General features: G+C 30.0%; 2 protein-coding genes and 1 long non-coding RNA gene across 11 annotated transcripts in view; 2 read left to right on the top strand and 1 right to left on the bottom strand.

The window, feature by feature from the left end:
* The window catches only part of LOC141452585 (uncharacterized), a 156,140-nt gene extending 151,833 nt beyond the window's left edge, over window positions 1-4,307 (top strand). For all 3 annotated transcript variants that reach the window (XM_074124886.1, XM_074124887.1, XM_074124888.1), the window contains one exon: window positions 1-4,307. In XM_074124886.1, the coding sequence (XP_073980987.1) occupies window positions 1-314 (314 nt within the window). In that variant the 3' untranslated portion in view covers window positions 315-4,307.
* On the bottom strand, window positions 4,170-12,298 carry LOC141452586 (uncharacterized). 3 transcript variants are annotated; one of them, XR_012457473.1, is made up of 4 exons: window positions 12,160-12,298; window positions 7,746-7,908; window positions 6,373-6,696; window positions 4,170-4,307 (listed from the first exon to the last, which is right to left on the bottom strand). It is a non-coding gene; the product is annotated as an uncharacterized lncRNA (long non-coding RNA). The 3 variants fall into 3 exon arrangements; XR_012457475.1 differs by having other exon boundaries at window positions 4,182-4,307; window positions 6,365-6,696; XR_012457474.1 differs by lacking the exon at window positions 4,170-4,307 and adding an exon at window positions 5,394-5,997 and having other exon boundaries at window positions 6,365-6,696.
* The window catches only part of LOC141452584 (protein regulator of cytokinesis 1-like), a 17,506-nt gene continuing 12,106 nt past the window's right edge, over window positions 11,030-16,429 (top strand). For 2 of the 5 annotated variants that reach the window (XM_074124884.1, XM_074124885.1), the window contains exons 1-7: window positions 11,816-12,084; window positions 12,196-12,334; window positions 12,518-12,616; window positions 13,748-13,885; window positions 13,962-14,078; window positions 15,093-15,245; window positions 16,216-16,383. In XM_074124884.1, the coding sequence (XP_073980985.1) occupies window positions 12,068-12,084; window positions 12,196-12,334; window positions 12,518-12,616; window positions 13,748-13,885; window positions 13,962-14,078; window positions 15,093-15,245; window positions 16,216-16,383 (831 nt within the window). In that variant the 5' untranslated portion in view covers window positions 11,816-12,067. Of the gene's footprint in view, window positions 11,254-11,814; window positions 12,085-12,195; window positions 12,335-12,517; window positions 12,617-13,747; window positions 13,886-13,961; window positions 14,079-15,092; window positions 15,246-16,215; window positions 16,384-16,429 lie in introns of those variants that run through there. The other 3 variants (XM_074124883.1, XM_074124882.1, XM_074124881.1) reach the window with 3 other exon arrangements.

Raw genomic sequence — 16,429 nt, forward strand, 5'->3', positions numbered from 1 at the left:
GTATGCATCGTAAATCAATAGAAGCAGCTGATACTTTAAAAGAAGACACAATGACAAGTGGCGGTGGTTCAGAAATTGGCGAAGATGGAAATGGTGGGACCGGAGGCAGTGGAGATGATCCTGAACAATTTCGTAATAAAAGTATTGCCTGTTTACGAGCGAAAGCCCAAGAGCATAGTGCTAAGTTAATGGTTGGTTTAGATGGATCACAGAGCCAACAACAGCAACAATCTCAGCGACAACAACAGCAAGCTGGGCCCACAGCTACCGATACAAATGGTAATAATGTTGCTCAACACCACCACCTCTATTAGGTACTTATTAATAGCCTATAAAATCGCCTCTATTTTTAAAATATTTTTCTTTTAAAACGTTTCAACTTCAAGAGCACAAATAATGTAATACTTATTGGAATTAAACTTGTTTAAAGATAAAACCTTCTTTATAAATAGAGTAAAGTAAATGCTTATTCAATTAATGTTGCCCAACAAAATTAAAGAACCGTTTATTATTTTTTTAGGCACTTCATACTTAATGATAGGTTGAATTGAAATACCTAATACTTAACTCACTTAAATTTGACATTCGTTATTCAAGTTACTTGTTTCGCATCATTTTTTATCATTTCCATTACGCCCTATCCATAATTTTCTCTAAGTTAGAAAGGAGAGGTCTGCAGTTCTATAGTTCATATTCAACGAGATTTTTTTGTTATCAAATCCATTGCCCGGAATAGGGATCATTCTCATTTTTCGTCGGCCTGTCTAAAATTGTAATAGGCTCTCTCTTTCAATTTTCCCTTGATCAGACACTCTCAGTTATTTTTTTAAAAGGGAACTTAAGAAACCACTGTTTTTATGGCGATGCGATCGTGTGCTAGAGCGTTTTCAAATGTTTTCATTTGTCTAGAATTTCAAACTATTCCTAAGCTCTTCCTTTAAAAAATAAAATGAAAAATTTTATGATTAATAAATCCTTAAAATCCAAAATTGATCTTTTCATCAAAACGAGAATAAGGCAAAAACAAAACGAAAAAAGTGGCACTCCAATATTGATGAACTCTTTTTTCCATATTTTTAGATCTCTTTTAATTTTGTTGGGTGACATGTAAAATTTACTATAAATTTGTAAAAAGATTGCATTAAGCATTCAAAATTTTTTAAATAAATTATATATATAGTGCTATAATATTAAAAAAATAACGAGCAAAATCTGGGAGAAAAAAAAAATTAAAACAAAATAATCAAAAATCAATAGTTCTAGTTACTACTTAAATTTTTGATCTGATAAACTTGAACTGTTAAGTGTATGATTCATGCAAATAAAGTTGGAAAACTTGCAATAAAATAAAAAATTTCAATTAAAATCAGTTTCTTTGGCGTTTAAACTGAAACTACATTTATAAAGCATATATAAATGTAGGCACTTTTCAGTAGAAAAATCGGTTAGTCAGGAATAACAAGGTTATCAGTTTTAAAATTTAAGACCTAAACACTAATATGAAATTTTTATGTCTGTAAAGTATCACATTTTCCACGAGTTGTAAAAAAATTAATTCCTCTTTGGATAGTTAATTTTCTAGGTTTAAAGAGAAGTTGAAATGAAAATATCACCGTTGTTAATGAATTAAAGATGATAGAAACATCGAAGGAGGTGATAAGTTCTTTTATCTATATATTACCACTTTTATTTATTGGTTAGGCCCCTTTTGAATAAGAAAGATTGTAAAACAAAGAAGAAATTGTGGAATATTAAAACATTCACGGGAATGGACGCCAAGAAGAAGAGAATAACAGAAAGAGAATCATCCATTGCAAAAATACATGATCAATCTGTGGAACAGTATTAAAATCAGTTTTTAAGTGGAAATTCTCTAGTCCATTCTGACGAATAAGTCTATAGATAAATGAATCCAAGAAAGAAAAGAATTAAAATTAACCAAATCGAATGAAATATAACGTTCCGGGTCCATCCGTCTTTTTAACAATTATACGAAGTGTACTGGTAGATTTCAAAAATAAACGAAAAGTCAAGTAAAAGTTTTTCGCAGCAACTTCCATAGGTAATTTATTATTATTATTACTATTTTATTATTATTATTATTTCTGTTATTTCAAGCCCTTGGTTTAATATTAATTCTCAACGGCCCATCGCAACGTTACTCTGCCTGAAGCAACTATCTCTAGTTTTTTTTCTCTCTGAAAATTTGGATCAATTTCTATGTAACATTTTAAGGAACCCCAATTCTTGACTTCTTGTACTGAGAGGGAATTTAATTTGAATTTAAAAATTCCACTCTAGCCTTTATTAATTTCATTGTACATCCCATTAGGAAGACTTAGGCGGCGCTCCCAGGTGATTAAACTCCTAGTAACTTCAAGGACAAGAAGTGGGAGCCGATTAGTTAGGGAAAACTATTTCTTTAAGCCAACTCAGCTCTTATCTTCATGGCCTTTTCTAAATATTCTGAAGAAAGCAGCCCAAGAGTATTTTAGGAAAGATACTCGTATATTCCTCTCTAATTCTTGGATAAGTACCCATATTATCTAGGAAGCGTTGAAACTCACCACACTCACTCCCAAATGTATCCAGATGTTCTAATGATAACACTCTCAGATCAAAGAAAACCAAATTCTCTTAAGTTTCAGGTAGAAAGAAAAGCCACTAGTCAAATATCTTGATAACCGATGAACTCCTCCCGAAATATTCCACAATTGACTCCAATTAAGAGTGTTCTAAGGAAAGTATTCACTCTATAAACCTTGTTAATCTATCAGATTTCTATTCGCCTAACATTGTTTGGTTCGCTACCTGAATTTTGAAACTAATTCACAGTGGTGAATTTGAAAGAAGTATGATGTGACGTTTTCAATCTCAAATATTATGAGTTTTGAACTTCTTTTTTTCTTTTAACTTACTAAAAACCGATTAAACATTCTTACGGTGGGAAATTTGGTACTTATTTTATGTAATGTGTATCGTGAAGCAGCTCAATTTTTTAGATCCTAAGCAAATTATAGAAATGTGAACATTTTTGGACAACGAATACTATTTTAAAAAACATAGTCCATAAATAATTGTTTAATTTTTGTTTAGCTCAACAAAAAATCCCTCACTTTATAAAATAAACTTACTAATAATAATAATAATAAAAAAAAAACAACGAAAACCTTCATTCTTATTTCAATGCAAAACTCCTGAATATTCCATTTTTTTTAATGCCTTAAAACTCCATAATTCAGGCTGTAAGTCTGGTAAAGACTGTAAAAAAACATTTAATTTTAGAGGTAAAGAAAAAAATTGTGCTCTAATTAAAAGAAAACAAAATCAAGTAAGATATAAATTAAAAAGTATATACTAAATAATGTACATGTGACTGGGCATCAAACGATAATTTGTAAATATATTTGTATTATTTTCAAATATAAATAGAAATATATAAGTTATAGATTTTAAAATATATTAAATTAATAAATACATAGAGGCGGATAATATTTGTGCTTAAATCTCTGAATCCTTTTAGTTTTGGAGATTCTGTAAATTTTCGAGTGTGCAATATTTAAAAATGTAAAAAAATATAAAGAAATAGTTATGTTAGATGTAGAAATACGTAAATTTAAGCTTTTTGTAATTTAAAGCATCAGTATATATAAAATATAAAAGATATATACATATATATATAAATATCGCAAAAGAAAATATTTGTACATTTTGAAAAGTATGTATATTTGTGGCAAACAAAAAATTGTAAATAGATTAAATTAGACTATATAAATATTATAAATATATAATATAAATGTATGTGATTATTGAATTTAGGCTACAACGAGTTTATGTAAATCATTAGTGTTAATATTTAAAATGAAAAAATTAAAATTTTCGGTGGGATGAGTTATTATTAGAAAATTTCAATAATTATTATGAAAATGATTGCTTCTACTTTCTTAACAAAATCAAAACTTTTTTTATAAAACTCGAGGTGCTCACATTTTTTTTGTATGAGATGGTGCTTAATTTTTTTTATAATTTCTGTCCATTTATTTATTATAATTATATTTCTTTTTTTCACTTTATTGTAATTAACATTCTCTTTTACTAGCCATCAGTGAATTTCCTTTAGCCAAGTTCTGTCACTATTAACACACCCTTTACTCCAGCATAATTAAATGATTTTGTATTTTATTTTTTTAAGTGCAATAACTTTTTATTAAGTGTTAAGTATTGATTGGATTGTTCATGGAGCCGAAAATTCCAATAAGCTTTCCATTATAGTAAGCAGCATCGGAACAGGAGTTCAGTATTTTTTTCTGCAATCGAGTAATAAATTTAAAATAAGTTAGAAGTGTTGTAAACAAAAAATTAAAAAAACATTATAAAATTCAATGAACTAAAATATTGTTCAACATTATCCTGGTAGTAATTAACCATCAAAGTAGGTGTGCATGCAAACTTACTTTGCTATAAATTTCTCATATTAACTATTAATTAAAATCATACGCTTAGACCGGGAATTATACCCAGAACCACATGTATCCTAGGGCATCGCCTGTAATCGCTCGGCTATCGTGACCTCTAAGCACCTTAGATTATTATACATGTGAAGGAATTGCAATAATAGCAGCAAATCACTTTCTCATTAGTTTCAGAGAAATAATTTTTTAAATTTCTAATGGATCGATGCTGCTTATTAATAAATGGCATCTTTAAATGATTTACACCAGAAGTATGTCATTAAAAAAAGCAAATCTAAACTCTAGACCAGCGGCATGCAACAATAAAACCACTTTGTATAATAATAAATAAAAGAACAAAACACAAAACAATTTCTAATTTATTATGTGTTCATCTGCTCACAATTCTGTACTTATTTTTAAAAACCAATTTATATCTAATTTGTAAATATTATTATTATTTATTTTTTAAATAGCTTAGTGAGCTTTAAGATATTACCGTTATATTTCTTGATTGTAAGGCCAATACAGAAATTTTGAAATTCTATATTGATATGGAATAAATATTATCAGTAATAATCAGTGAAAGGCAAAAACTCAGCATCATTTTGTTGTCTAATTTTTACAATCCTTTAATTGCCCGGACTGGAAACTTCTTTAAATACAAATAAATAAATATTGTATTGTTTATGTCACTTATTAATAGATGTTTAACAAAGATGAAGAAAAATATATAAAATTTGAACCCACATTGTTTCAATTTTTTTCTTTCATTTGTTATTTTAAATCACAACTTTTACGTAATTATTTTTATAATTATAATATAATTTGGGTTGTGAAGGAGGTATTGAATCGCGACTAGCAACCTAAGAAAAGATCTAGAAATTTAAGGACTCAGACCCGACAAAGGATAGAATTTATAAATGTAGATATATAAATGCATAACAACAGCGATTAGTATCAAGATTTATTTGAATTCTTTTAGCCTATAATCTTATCAAAAGATAATACCATCATAAGAATTAAATAAAATGTAATTTCTATTTGTTTCCTCTTATAAGGCTGTACTTAATAATAATGCTGCAGACCTAAACTGTACTAGTTGGGTTTACTCCAATCAGGCTACTTCGTTACAGCAAAAGTTAACTCAATTAACTTTTGAGTATTACCTTATCACCCTCCACAGTCTCTACCAATAAATTGATCCCTCCTCAGCTTGTATGTGGTTACAGGTAACTTTTCAGTCTCCTCAAATTTGAAAATGATCGTTGGCATGCGAAGGTTGGTGTGTGTAAAGGTCGCATTAATTCGTTACCTCACATAAGCTTATATTTGAGCAAAAATGTGAAGGTAATGAAGAAATAGGAAAGCAGCTCTATAAGAAATGAATTTGTTATTTGTTCTGCAGAGAACCAAAGATGCGTGTGTCGCTGGAGAGTTCGCACTTTTTCTCCATTCATTTTTTAGCTGACTATCCGCTCTAAGACTGCTTGCATTGGCATTCTTATGGAATTGTGAATCTTTTGGTTATGTTCTTGTTCAAACTCTATAAATAAATAAAAATGGGCCATTTTGAGAGAAAATATACACTAAAGTGACGAAAATACAAATTGAAATTTAATGATTTTTTTTCTTTGGAAATGACAAGCCAAAAATGGCTAATCTGCAATTTCAGGTTACTTTTCGAGAGTTATTTTTGATTAGCACGATATGTGGTGAACATTGTTTGTCCTTTACAGTCTCATAGGCGAGTACGGTTACAAGGGAAGTGTCTGAACAGAATTAACTTCCCTGATTAAGGCCGTGTAACTCTAATCTCTGCAGCCACCTCACTCTTCCACCTATCGGGCTATCACTGAGCACAAACCTAGTTAAAAGCGATGTGAATCACTTAATGTTACGGTATCACAAACCTTGATACCTGATGTACAGGCCGGACATCTTTCTGCATTTTTTGAATGTTAAAAATATAGGATAGTTCTGTGGCCCCGTTTGCATATTGGACACACTCCAGAGCACAAAATTCTCTGATGGCTACAATTTTGCAACTGCTTGAAGGATACTTCCATTTCGGGCGCCGGCACGTTGTACAAGCCAGCTTTGCGAAAAAATCTTAAATACTGTTGTATCCCTGTTGAAAAATATAGTACACGCATCGCTCATATAACTGCTTTTTATTAAAGCAAGCAGCAGGTTTATTAAGATCACACTAGCTCTACGCATAACAAAATTTTTCTCAAGAAGCCTAAAAGAGAAATTTTTATTAGATAATTTAAATAATAAAAGATAATAATTATTTGTTGCAAAGATATCAATTTTTATAACATTTCATTAATTAAGAAGAGTAAACTGCCTAATGATAAGCTATACATAGATTGCACAAGGATATATTTGATGAATATACGAGTATCATTAAACTCCTGCGATCTAGCGGGATTTTTTTTCACTTCGTCTGCAATAAGCGTACCAGTGGGAATACCCCCAAGTGGGTGTTTTGTACCCAGCCGCCCAATTGGGGGCGTTGATAAATAACAAGATTTTTCGTTAGATCTATAAGAACGAAAATGTAAGAAAAGAATTTGAAATTAAGTTTCCAGATATGATGCTTCCCAATCACTAAAACGAGAATTATTTGGAAGCACTAGTTATTTTCTTCATATTTTCAATTTGCTCTAGAATGGTGGTTATATTATTTGAACTTAATAAAAAACTGAAATTTCTCATATAATTAGAACGGTTAAAATATAACAATCAGAGAAGGAAGTAAATACGACTTTTTATGGAATAAGCTCACTTCAAATCCTGCATTTGTAAGATACAAAACTCCTCGGCGAAATACTTCACCGAAGTCTATTTATTGTAAGTTAATCAAAAAAGCCGTAGTCAACAAAATGTCTAATTCGCATAATAATAGGAATACTGGTGGCGAGAAGAAAGTAACCAATGTTTAATAATTTGTTAGTAAGCACGAATGTTAGCGGCTACTACATATTGGAGTACTTTGTTGAATCATTCTATCGAAAGAAAAGGCGAAGATTTTAGTGGAAATTCAACTAGCAAAACTAACTGCTTTTGGTTCCAATAAATGAGTAAAGGAAACACGAATACATATGCCACATGTAACGTGAAAATAATTGTTAAAAAAAAAACAGAAAAAAAATTCAATCCCTTTTAGAATGAACATGTCTTTACATGTACGAAATGAGGTTAAATGTACAGCTACATATTATATATATAATATAATCACTAAAATCTCTATATATATATATATATAAATCTGTTGTGGACACTCACATGTGTTTCTCTCACTATGACACACAAGATTCTGTAATACCACTTTTCTTCAAACTCCTAATTTTAGAAACAGAAGTAATCCTTACTAACTTCATACTGGTTTGCAGTCATAATGGTTTACAAGCCATACATAGCGGGAAGCCGGATCACTCCCAGTATTGCCCTAAAACAATCCAGTTAAAAACTGTAATAAAATTTATGGATCAATGGGAGCGTAATTAATCACCTGATGTTTTGAATGTGACAAATCGTAGATAGCATTATGGAAAAATATGAAAATAAGTGAAAAATCCTTCCAGTAAATAACAATTCCAGGTGAGAAATTTTCCATTTTCTCTCATTTTCTGAACTTTTACTTCCAAAAGTAGCAAACCTAATATGTTGATCTAACCCTGGCAAAAATATAGAACTGTGGTACTTAAAAAAAAGAAATTGTTAGTCAAACTAGCCAAGATTTGCCATATTTTCTCTTTTTTCTGAACCTCTACCTCCAAAACTAGCCGACCTAATGTGTATGATCTAACCTTCGCCTGAAAATCTAACTTCTGAAAGTTAAAAATAAGGAATTGCTAGTAAAAGTAGCCAAGATATTCCATTTTCATTTTCTTCTGAACTTCTACTTCCAAAAATACTGGAAGTAATGTGTACGACCTAACCCTGGAATGAATTTCGAACTTAACTTAGAAATAAAGAGTTGGTAGCTAAACTAGCCAAGAATTTCCATATTTTCCTTTTTTTTCTAAAGTTCTACCACCAAAACTAGCCGACCTAATGTATATGATCTAAACCTGGCATGAAAATCGTATTCTGGAACAAAGAAAGAAGGAATTATTAGTCAAGTGTTTCTCTTCTTCCCTTGTTTCTGAACTTTTACTTCCAAAAATTGCCAGCCTAACTTGTTTGATCCAACCCTGGCATGAATATTAAATTCTGGAACTAAAAAATAAGGAATTCTAATTCAAACTAGCCACGATTTTCCATTTTTTCTTAACTTATACTTCCAAAAGTTACCGACCTAATATTTGTGATCAACGTCTTCCATGAAAATAGATCTCTGGAAGTTAAAAATGAGGAATTTCAAGACAAACTTTCCTAAGAACTGCTTTTATTGTTAATTTTATTGTTGCCATCTACATAATATTATTAGCAAACAGATGTGAGCCCAAATTTCAAATTTGAAAAAAATTAATTCACCCATGGCTTAACCCAAACAGAGTACCATTTTACTGAATAGACATTTCAGCATTTGTAGTTTCCCTCAAAAAATACAGTTTTATTAAGAGATCGTATAATGATTAAAACACAGGAATGTATAACTTTTATTTGTTAATAATTTTCCCGTAAAATTTTCTTTAGGCTCCTTTGAGAGAGAAGATGAACAGATTCCGTCTAAAGTAACATTTCTGTGTATTGTACGACATGAACCTACTACCTCTTGTAAAAAGAATTCACAACTAGAAGTACGTCTTCATTCAATAGGTTGTACCCTTTTATGAGGTTTTGTTGGTAGTATCTGTTAGGATTGTCTGTAATCTTTGTATACCCAAATACATTTATTTATTATTTGAGAAATGTTTGCTTTAAAGCAGTTCCTAAGGAATGGCTTTCTTGTAAATAGTTAAATGTTTTCCTGTTATAGTTAACTTGCAAATTCGATAATGTTGGTAATAATATAACTAAAATATTCGAAAAATGGAGAAAATTTGTAAGTTAGAATCTTCAGAATAGTTGTAAAAGAAAGTAGTTTGAGGAGTCCTTCCAATTTTTTTTTTGTTTACAGCATACTATTAGAAAATATTTTTAAAATATATTTTTGGGGTGGTTTCAATTCCTAAAACCCTTCCTGGCTGCGTCTATGATTTATTGAATAAATATTGAACATAATTTTTGCTTATTTATTTAATGTCTAACAGAAATTTCAATTATTCTACCGACTGAAGTTAAGAGATCGGTTTCAGAGATAGACCTATTATAAAAAAATATCACACTTTAGCACCAATACTATTTTAACGCAATAACAATCATATTTCTCATTGTCCTATATTTAAATTAAATTGTAAAAAACATTGTATCATTGATTGACGATATAAATCTGGAAAATAATATGTATATAAAAACTAAACTCATACAATTGACTAAGAAGAAAAGCACCAAGAAATCTATATAGCTTCCTCTTTATACCAGCATACCCAATCTCAAGGAGAAAAACTGCAGTAAAAGAATGGGAGGGTTGTAATTTATTTGCATGGACTTGTCTTTCCAAAACATTAACCAATTCTTCAGCGTCCAACTTTATGGAGCGGATAAAAATAACTTCATATAATTGTCAATTTATTTGCTCTTCTTTGCTATCATCTTTCCTAATTCCAAAACAACTTTTGTCTTGTAAGTCATTAACCACTTTATTGGTTATACCAGGAGAGTCAAATTAATTATCCATTTACATTACAATTTTTTTACATTAATGCACAGTAATATTTTTTATATATAATTTAAGGCGAGGTCATTGGTGTCCAGAGCATTTCTCAGTGTACCTGTATTACCTACCTACCAACAGTTATCCCTCGTTACTGTGAGCTGTAAGAACCTCCAATATAGTAAACATTTATTATTTTTAATTTCTTTTGCATTAGAAAGAGTAAGTCACCTATTTTCAAAATTAGTATTTGATTTGGGTCTACTGAATGTTGGTAGCGATTTGTCATGATATTCATGATTTATTGAGTTCAATATGAATAAATTAATTCAAAATTATTCGAGACTGGTGCCCTAAGGCACAGGACCTGTGCAGACCACGAGTGGGCCTCTATTGGAGAATAATTCTAGAAGCATACATTTTTAATTCATCCTAATACATGAAATAAATATTTCATTGCACTGGAAAAAGCTCCGGGCGCTAATGACCTCAGCTGTTGATGCGCCAAAAAAAAAAAAAAAAAAAAAAAATATTTATGTACAGTCCCTTCCCTTATGTTGCTTATTGTAATGGAAAGTATTATTTTTTCTCAACAAAAGTGAAGTTCTGGAAAAAAATTATTTATTTAATGAGTAATACAGTGTCAGCTTATTATTATTTTTTTTTAATTTGCCCACAGGAGCGAACAACCATGTTTTACAAAAACTACTTCTTTTTTAGGTATCAGATCAAACATTAAAAGAAAGTAATTTGCACAATCATATATATATATAATATAATAGGTTTAGACTAATGTAAATATGTTTTCAAACAAAAAGGAAAACATCTGAGTATATTGTCTTGGTTACATCTAACCACATAATTTAAATTTGAAATGATGTTTAATGGTAATAACATCTTTATTGTTTCGTCCATTAAAAAATGACAATAGGAATATTTGATTCAATTTCTTATATTCTAATTTAAAAAAATGTTTGCTAGCTAAAGCGCCCAGAAGATTGTGTTTCTTCTCAAATCGCCTGTTCAAGAAAGTTAGCTAATGTTATCCTTTTTAAAAAGCTTTTCACAAAGGAATAGAGGATAAAGTCTAAGGTTTGTTGGAACAATCGTTTTTAGTCTCTTATAAGTTTTTCATAATCTATTAAACTTTTCTTTTTAGACAACTGTCAATACTTTTCTTTAAAATAATCTGACAGCCACTCAAAATAATCAAACCAAACGTTGAGCATTTTTAACATCATAATCGGATTGGTTAAATAAATATTTAAACATGCGGAGAGACATTTCTGGCTTTATCAACCTCATCAAGAAAATGTTCCGCCTTTTCATACTTTCATACAGAATAAAATAGGTGAACCAAAAAACAGAAAGGTGTATAAAAAGAATTAGGGAGGTGTGATGAGTAGAAAAAAAATATATATTTAATTTTAAAATCAAATACGGTAAGGTTAGTTTTTTGAGGCTTGCAGAGAGCGCTGTGCAACATTAATTTTGTTTTGTATTTAAGTCTTTTATAAATATCATCCTAACTAAACAAATATTACTATAGAAATTTTTAAAAAATTAACCTATCATTAAAACTATTATTCATGAATTCTTTTTTTAGTACAAATCAAGCATTAGGTCAGCACTGTTGCAGTTGGCGGTCAAATTCAGATTTCAGTTGTAAATTGAAATGTTTAAAGTGAGAGGCATGTAGTCTGAGTTCTACATGGTTCCTTAACGGTCACTGTGCGCTACAGTGCTTTAGTATTAGGGTCGGGTTTGTTTTGTTGGGTTGTAACTTATTTCTCCGTTGTTAACTTTTCGGTTTGATTTTTTCCGCATACTTCACTGGTCGGGATTGTCGTTGTGTTTTAAGTGATCTCATTAACTTATCTTTTAAGTACAATTCATTGCTAGGAAAATGGCTGCAGATATAAGGTCTGAAGTCTTTTTAATAATATTTAAATAAGAAAGTGTAAATTTATATTAATATTTAATTTACATATGCATTACCATTTCTAAGATCTTGTTTTACTTGTTTGCCATTAGTATGGATGAAACAGTGCAAAAAATAAGCTCATTGACCGAGAACACCTTGACTGAATTGTTCATGAAATGGAGAAAGATGTATAAATTGAATGATGAATTTCAGAAGCGTAGTTTTGAAACTTTCATATCACATGTTAAGGTAGGGATACCTACATAAGGAGCTTTTTAAAATACATATCCTCTTTTCACCCCTTTTATTTTCTAAACTTTTCTTTTAGATGTTATTTTTATATCACTGCTGCACTTTCTTATTACAATACAATCTTATTTTACATACTGCTGCTCTTTTAGTACTTAGGTAACTTCTATTCGATTTTTACAGCAATTGTATGAACATATGCTTGAGTCTGAGGAATTGAGATTAATGAAATTGTCGGAGGAAGTAGAAGAGAAATTGACTGAAACTATTGAACTGGAAAAGGTAATAATGAACACTCTAGTTTTTAACTGAACTTATGGTTGATGACTTCAAATGTGTGTAATATAAATGTACATTCACATCCTTTATCCAATAATTGAACTTCGTACTAACAACATGAAGTTATAAACTTTGTTCGCTGTTGACACTATTGTCGACAGGAAAAACCTGTTTCTTTTATTAAGTTGTTTTAAGGAAACGTCTTTATAGTTAAATTTCAAATGGAAACTTTAAAACTAATAGAAACAATTTTAGAAAAGTCACAAATGAAACAAATAAAAAGAAGTGATACATTTTTACTAATATTTTAATTGTAAGAATCAAAAAAATTTCAAGATGAATAAATAAATGACGGTTACAAACAAAACCTTCTAACTTTTGCGTTTGTATAGTAGAAATTTGTTTCCATTTCTAGACACACCATGTATTAAAGACAAATCTGTCTTCGTAATTTTCGGATTTTTTTTTTTTTACTTGTCGATAATTTCTCTTGGCAGTTGTTAGTTTATGGAATTGCATGAGTATTCAATTTATTAGGTAGTAGTGTAAAAAGTTTATAGTTTTATTATATTAAAATTAAATTAGATAGGCTGTTTTGACTGCCTTGATTAGTTATAATTTAAATTAATTACCTTAATTTGTGTTATAGAATCCTAAAACCCAAATGGGATACAATCTTTAGCTAAGTTATCGAAAATTCTAAATTTCTTAAAACTGAAAAAAGGGGATCTGTGTAATTGTCTGATAGAACTGTCTTGTTCACATAGTTTCTGAGTTGTTTATTATAAGAATTGTAAAAGAAAGAAAACAAAAGTAGTATCAGAGTAGCTATTGTGAATACCTGACTGGTGACTCCAGCTTAGCTTTAGATTTTTTATCCTAGGAGCCTCTTACAGTTCACTGTGTCTGGTTAGTGATATCTGCTACGGTAGTGCTCTGACAAAGTCTGGGAGCCGATGACGATTAATTTTTAGAAAAAATTAAAATGAACTTCAGTATGTTTGAATTATTTCGAGTTTCCATTTGTTTCAACATTATACTTCGGGAAGATTACTTAAACAAGAAGTTTCAGTAAATTTTTGGTGATGAAGGTTAATAAGAATGCTTTCAATTTAAAAGAAATATGTTGATTAGGAACTGGGTGTTGTCATTTCAAGAGTTAATACAGATTTGCCACTGCAGCAATTGGTAGTGGAATTAGATAATGCAATGAAAGAATTTAAGGAAATGAAGGAAATTAAGCTGCAGCATTATGAGACACTCATTCAGAAGGTAATTTTGGTTTATTGTTTATTTTCATCATTCTCCTTTTTTAGTAATAATAATTCTTCATATTGTTTCATTTCAGGAAGTGGAGCTTTGCAATTTCTTAGGAAAAGCAACAAAATCCCAGAAGAATCATTTTCCTAAAGAAAAGGATTTTGAAGATTTAGAACTGTACATATTTGAAATGAGTCAGGAGAAGGTAATGCTTGTTATAGTAAAGTGCATGAAATGAGCTAAAATAAATTCTCTAGATTAGTATGCAATTTTATAATTCAAAGTATGGTGTATATCAAGGATTTAGGGCTTCCTTACACTATTAAATATCAAGCCTTTCTGCTAGAGCCTTTGTACCTTATTAAATCATTCTTTTCCATTAAGACCTTTTGAACTCTTCATATCCCTACTCGTTCGCGCTCGTCCCTGTGGTATTGAAAAGCTCTTAGAGACTTTTGGAAGAATTCTATCCCCTGGTCTTTGCAGTGAGTTTATTTATTTATTTATTTTTCGGATTAATTTCAAAATGTGTCCATAATTTCTATTTTCCTATTATCTAGAACACTTCGAAAATATTTTCAATTATAGTACTCATCTTACCTTCTATTCTATCTTTAATGGTGCACAAATGCAACTTTTTGGCTCAATTTTTAAAAGAGATATAAGGTGTTAAAAATTTGGGCACTTAACATTTCTTTCATATTTCTAATAGCTAACTCTTCTTCTGTTGGTGTAATCATTCCCAAATTATGTACAATTATAGTACACATCTACCTCTTCATTTGTGCATAATTGCTGCTTCTTAGCTCATTTTTTGAAGGAAATATAGGGTGATAAAATTTGGGAGTCTTATATTTCCTTCATATTTCGAATTGCTGTATATCTTGTCCAATTGAATTTTTGTTGTAATCTCCGCGAAAATATGGGCAACTATAGTACCCATCAACTTCATCATTTGTGAGATACGGCAGCTTTCTAGCTGTATTTATGTAGGAGATATAAGGTCTGATATAAAAATTGAGAGTTTTACTTTTCCTTTATATTTCGAATTGATATATGTCCTGATCTGTTGGTGTAATCTCTGCATTTTTTGTGTACGATTCTTTCAATTTGGTCACCAACTTTAGATTTCTCATTTTGTTATTAGATTTCTTATAAGAAATTATTGTTTCCAATTAATGTTTTGATTGCGACATTCAAAATATTTTGCTTATTACAGTTAGAACGCATTGAGTTTCAAAACGAGGCAAAAACGAGAATATTACATCAAATGTCTCTGTTGGGTTTAGAACCACTTTCACCATTTGAACAAAAATTTTTATCAAATGATGAGCCAGAAACATTGAAGGATGATGATATAAATAAGATTAAGGTAAGCGTTACGCATTTTTCAAATATTATATCTACATTGGTTTGATCGAATTTTAACTTCATTTTTGCTAGTTTGGTTAAGTTTTGTTACCTTTACATTGAAATTGCAAAAGAAGTTTTTTTCTCATAGAAAGATGTGGACTAGCCACTTCTCCAGAGACTTTGCTTTCCGAATATGCAGTCATGTAACGAAAACAATAATTAATCTAGCGACACCAACAAAGTTAATAGATGTATGCTACTATTTGCGAATCTGAAACTTGCATAAAGATTCATATTCTTTACATATGCCACAAAAAATTAGGGTTATATATAAATCTACATATTTGTGTTGCTTGAAACATTAATTTGTTCCTGACTCAAACACTACATACTGTAAGGTTGTATACATTTGGTGGCACTGTTTTATATTTGTGCCAGACAGTGTACGTATACAAATCGAAGAGTGAACGGTCTTTGTTGACAAGAGGTTATTTCAATTCTTTTTGGATATTTCGCTCTTACTTTAACGATAACCAAGGCAGAGCTGAGGGACATCCCAGTTCTCATATTTGATGTGAGAAATTTCACATCTAACGATAAGGTAAAATGGTCACTAGTTCCGCTTTTAGTATCTGTTGCAATATTCATATTGTTTCAAAGTTTATCGGAGAAAGTGCCATCTTAGCGGCTCTGGATCGAAGAAAGTTCATTTTTCATTATCGTGATTGTGATTAGTCTTACTGAAACAAAAATTCAAGTGTCTCAACTCTTTTGTGATTGTGATCCACTTCGTGAAGTTATGTTTACCTTTACTAAATAAAGTAACTCAAGGGGTAATATCAAGGGACATATCAGGGAAAATATCTGTCTTTTAATTAAAACAATATTTTAATATTCTGAAAGTTATAGGATTCTAACAATAATGTCTTCAAAATTCAGTTAAATTAAGTTTACAATACAAGTAAATACATTTTTATTTTTTTTTAAAGGAACTAGAATCTATCTTAACTGATAAATTTGATTTAGTGAAGAAAAATAAAGAATTTAAGATAGATAAACTGAAGAAACTATGGGTTAAGTTGAAGATACCAGACAGCGTTCAAGAAGAATTTTTAGAGAGCATTGGTGATGATCTTAATCCATTAGTTTTTGAAAAAGTTAGTGATATAAAATTATATAAAATTTCATTAACTTACAGTGTCT

The sequence above is a fragment of the Rhodnius prolixus genome, unplaced genomic scaffold (genome assembly GCF_049639745.1).
Source record: "Rhodnius prolixus isolate KJV_2025 unplaced genomic scaffold, Rpr scaffold_3, whole genome shotgun sequence".
Lineage (NCBI taxonomy): Eukaryota > Metazoa > Arthropoda > Insecta > Hemiptera > Reduviidae > Rhodnius > Rhodnius prolixus.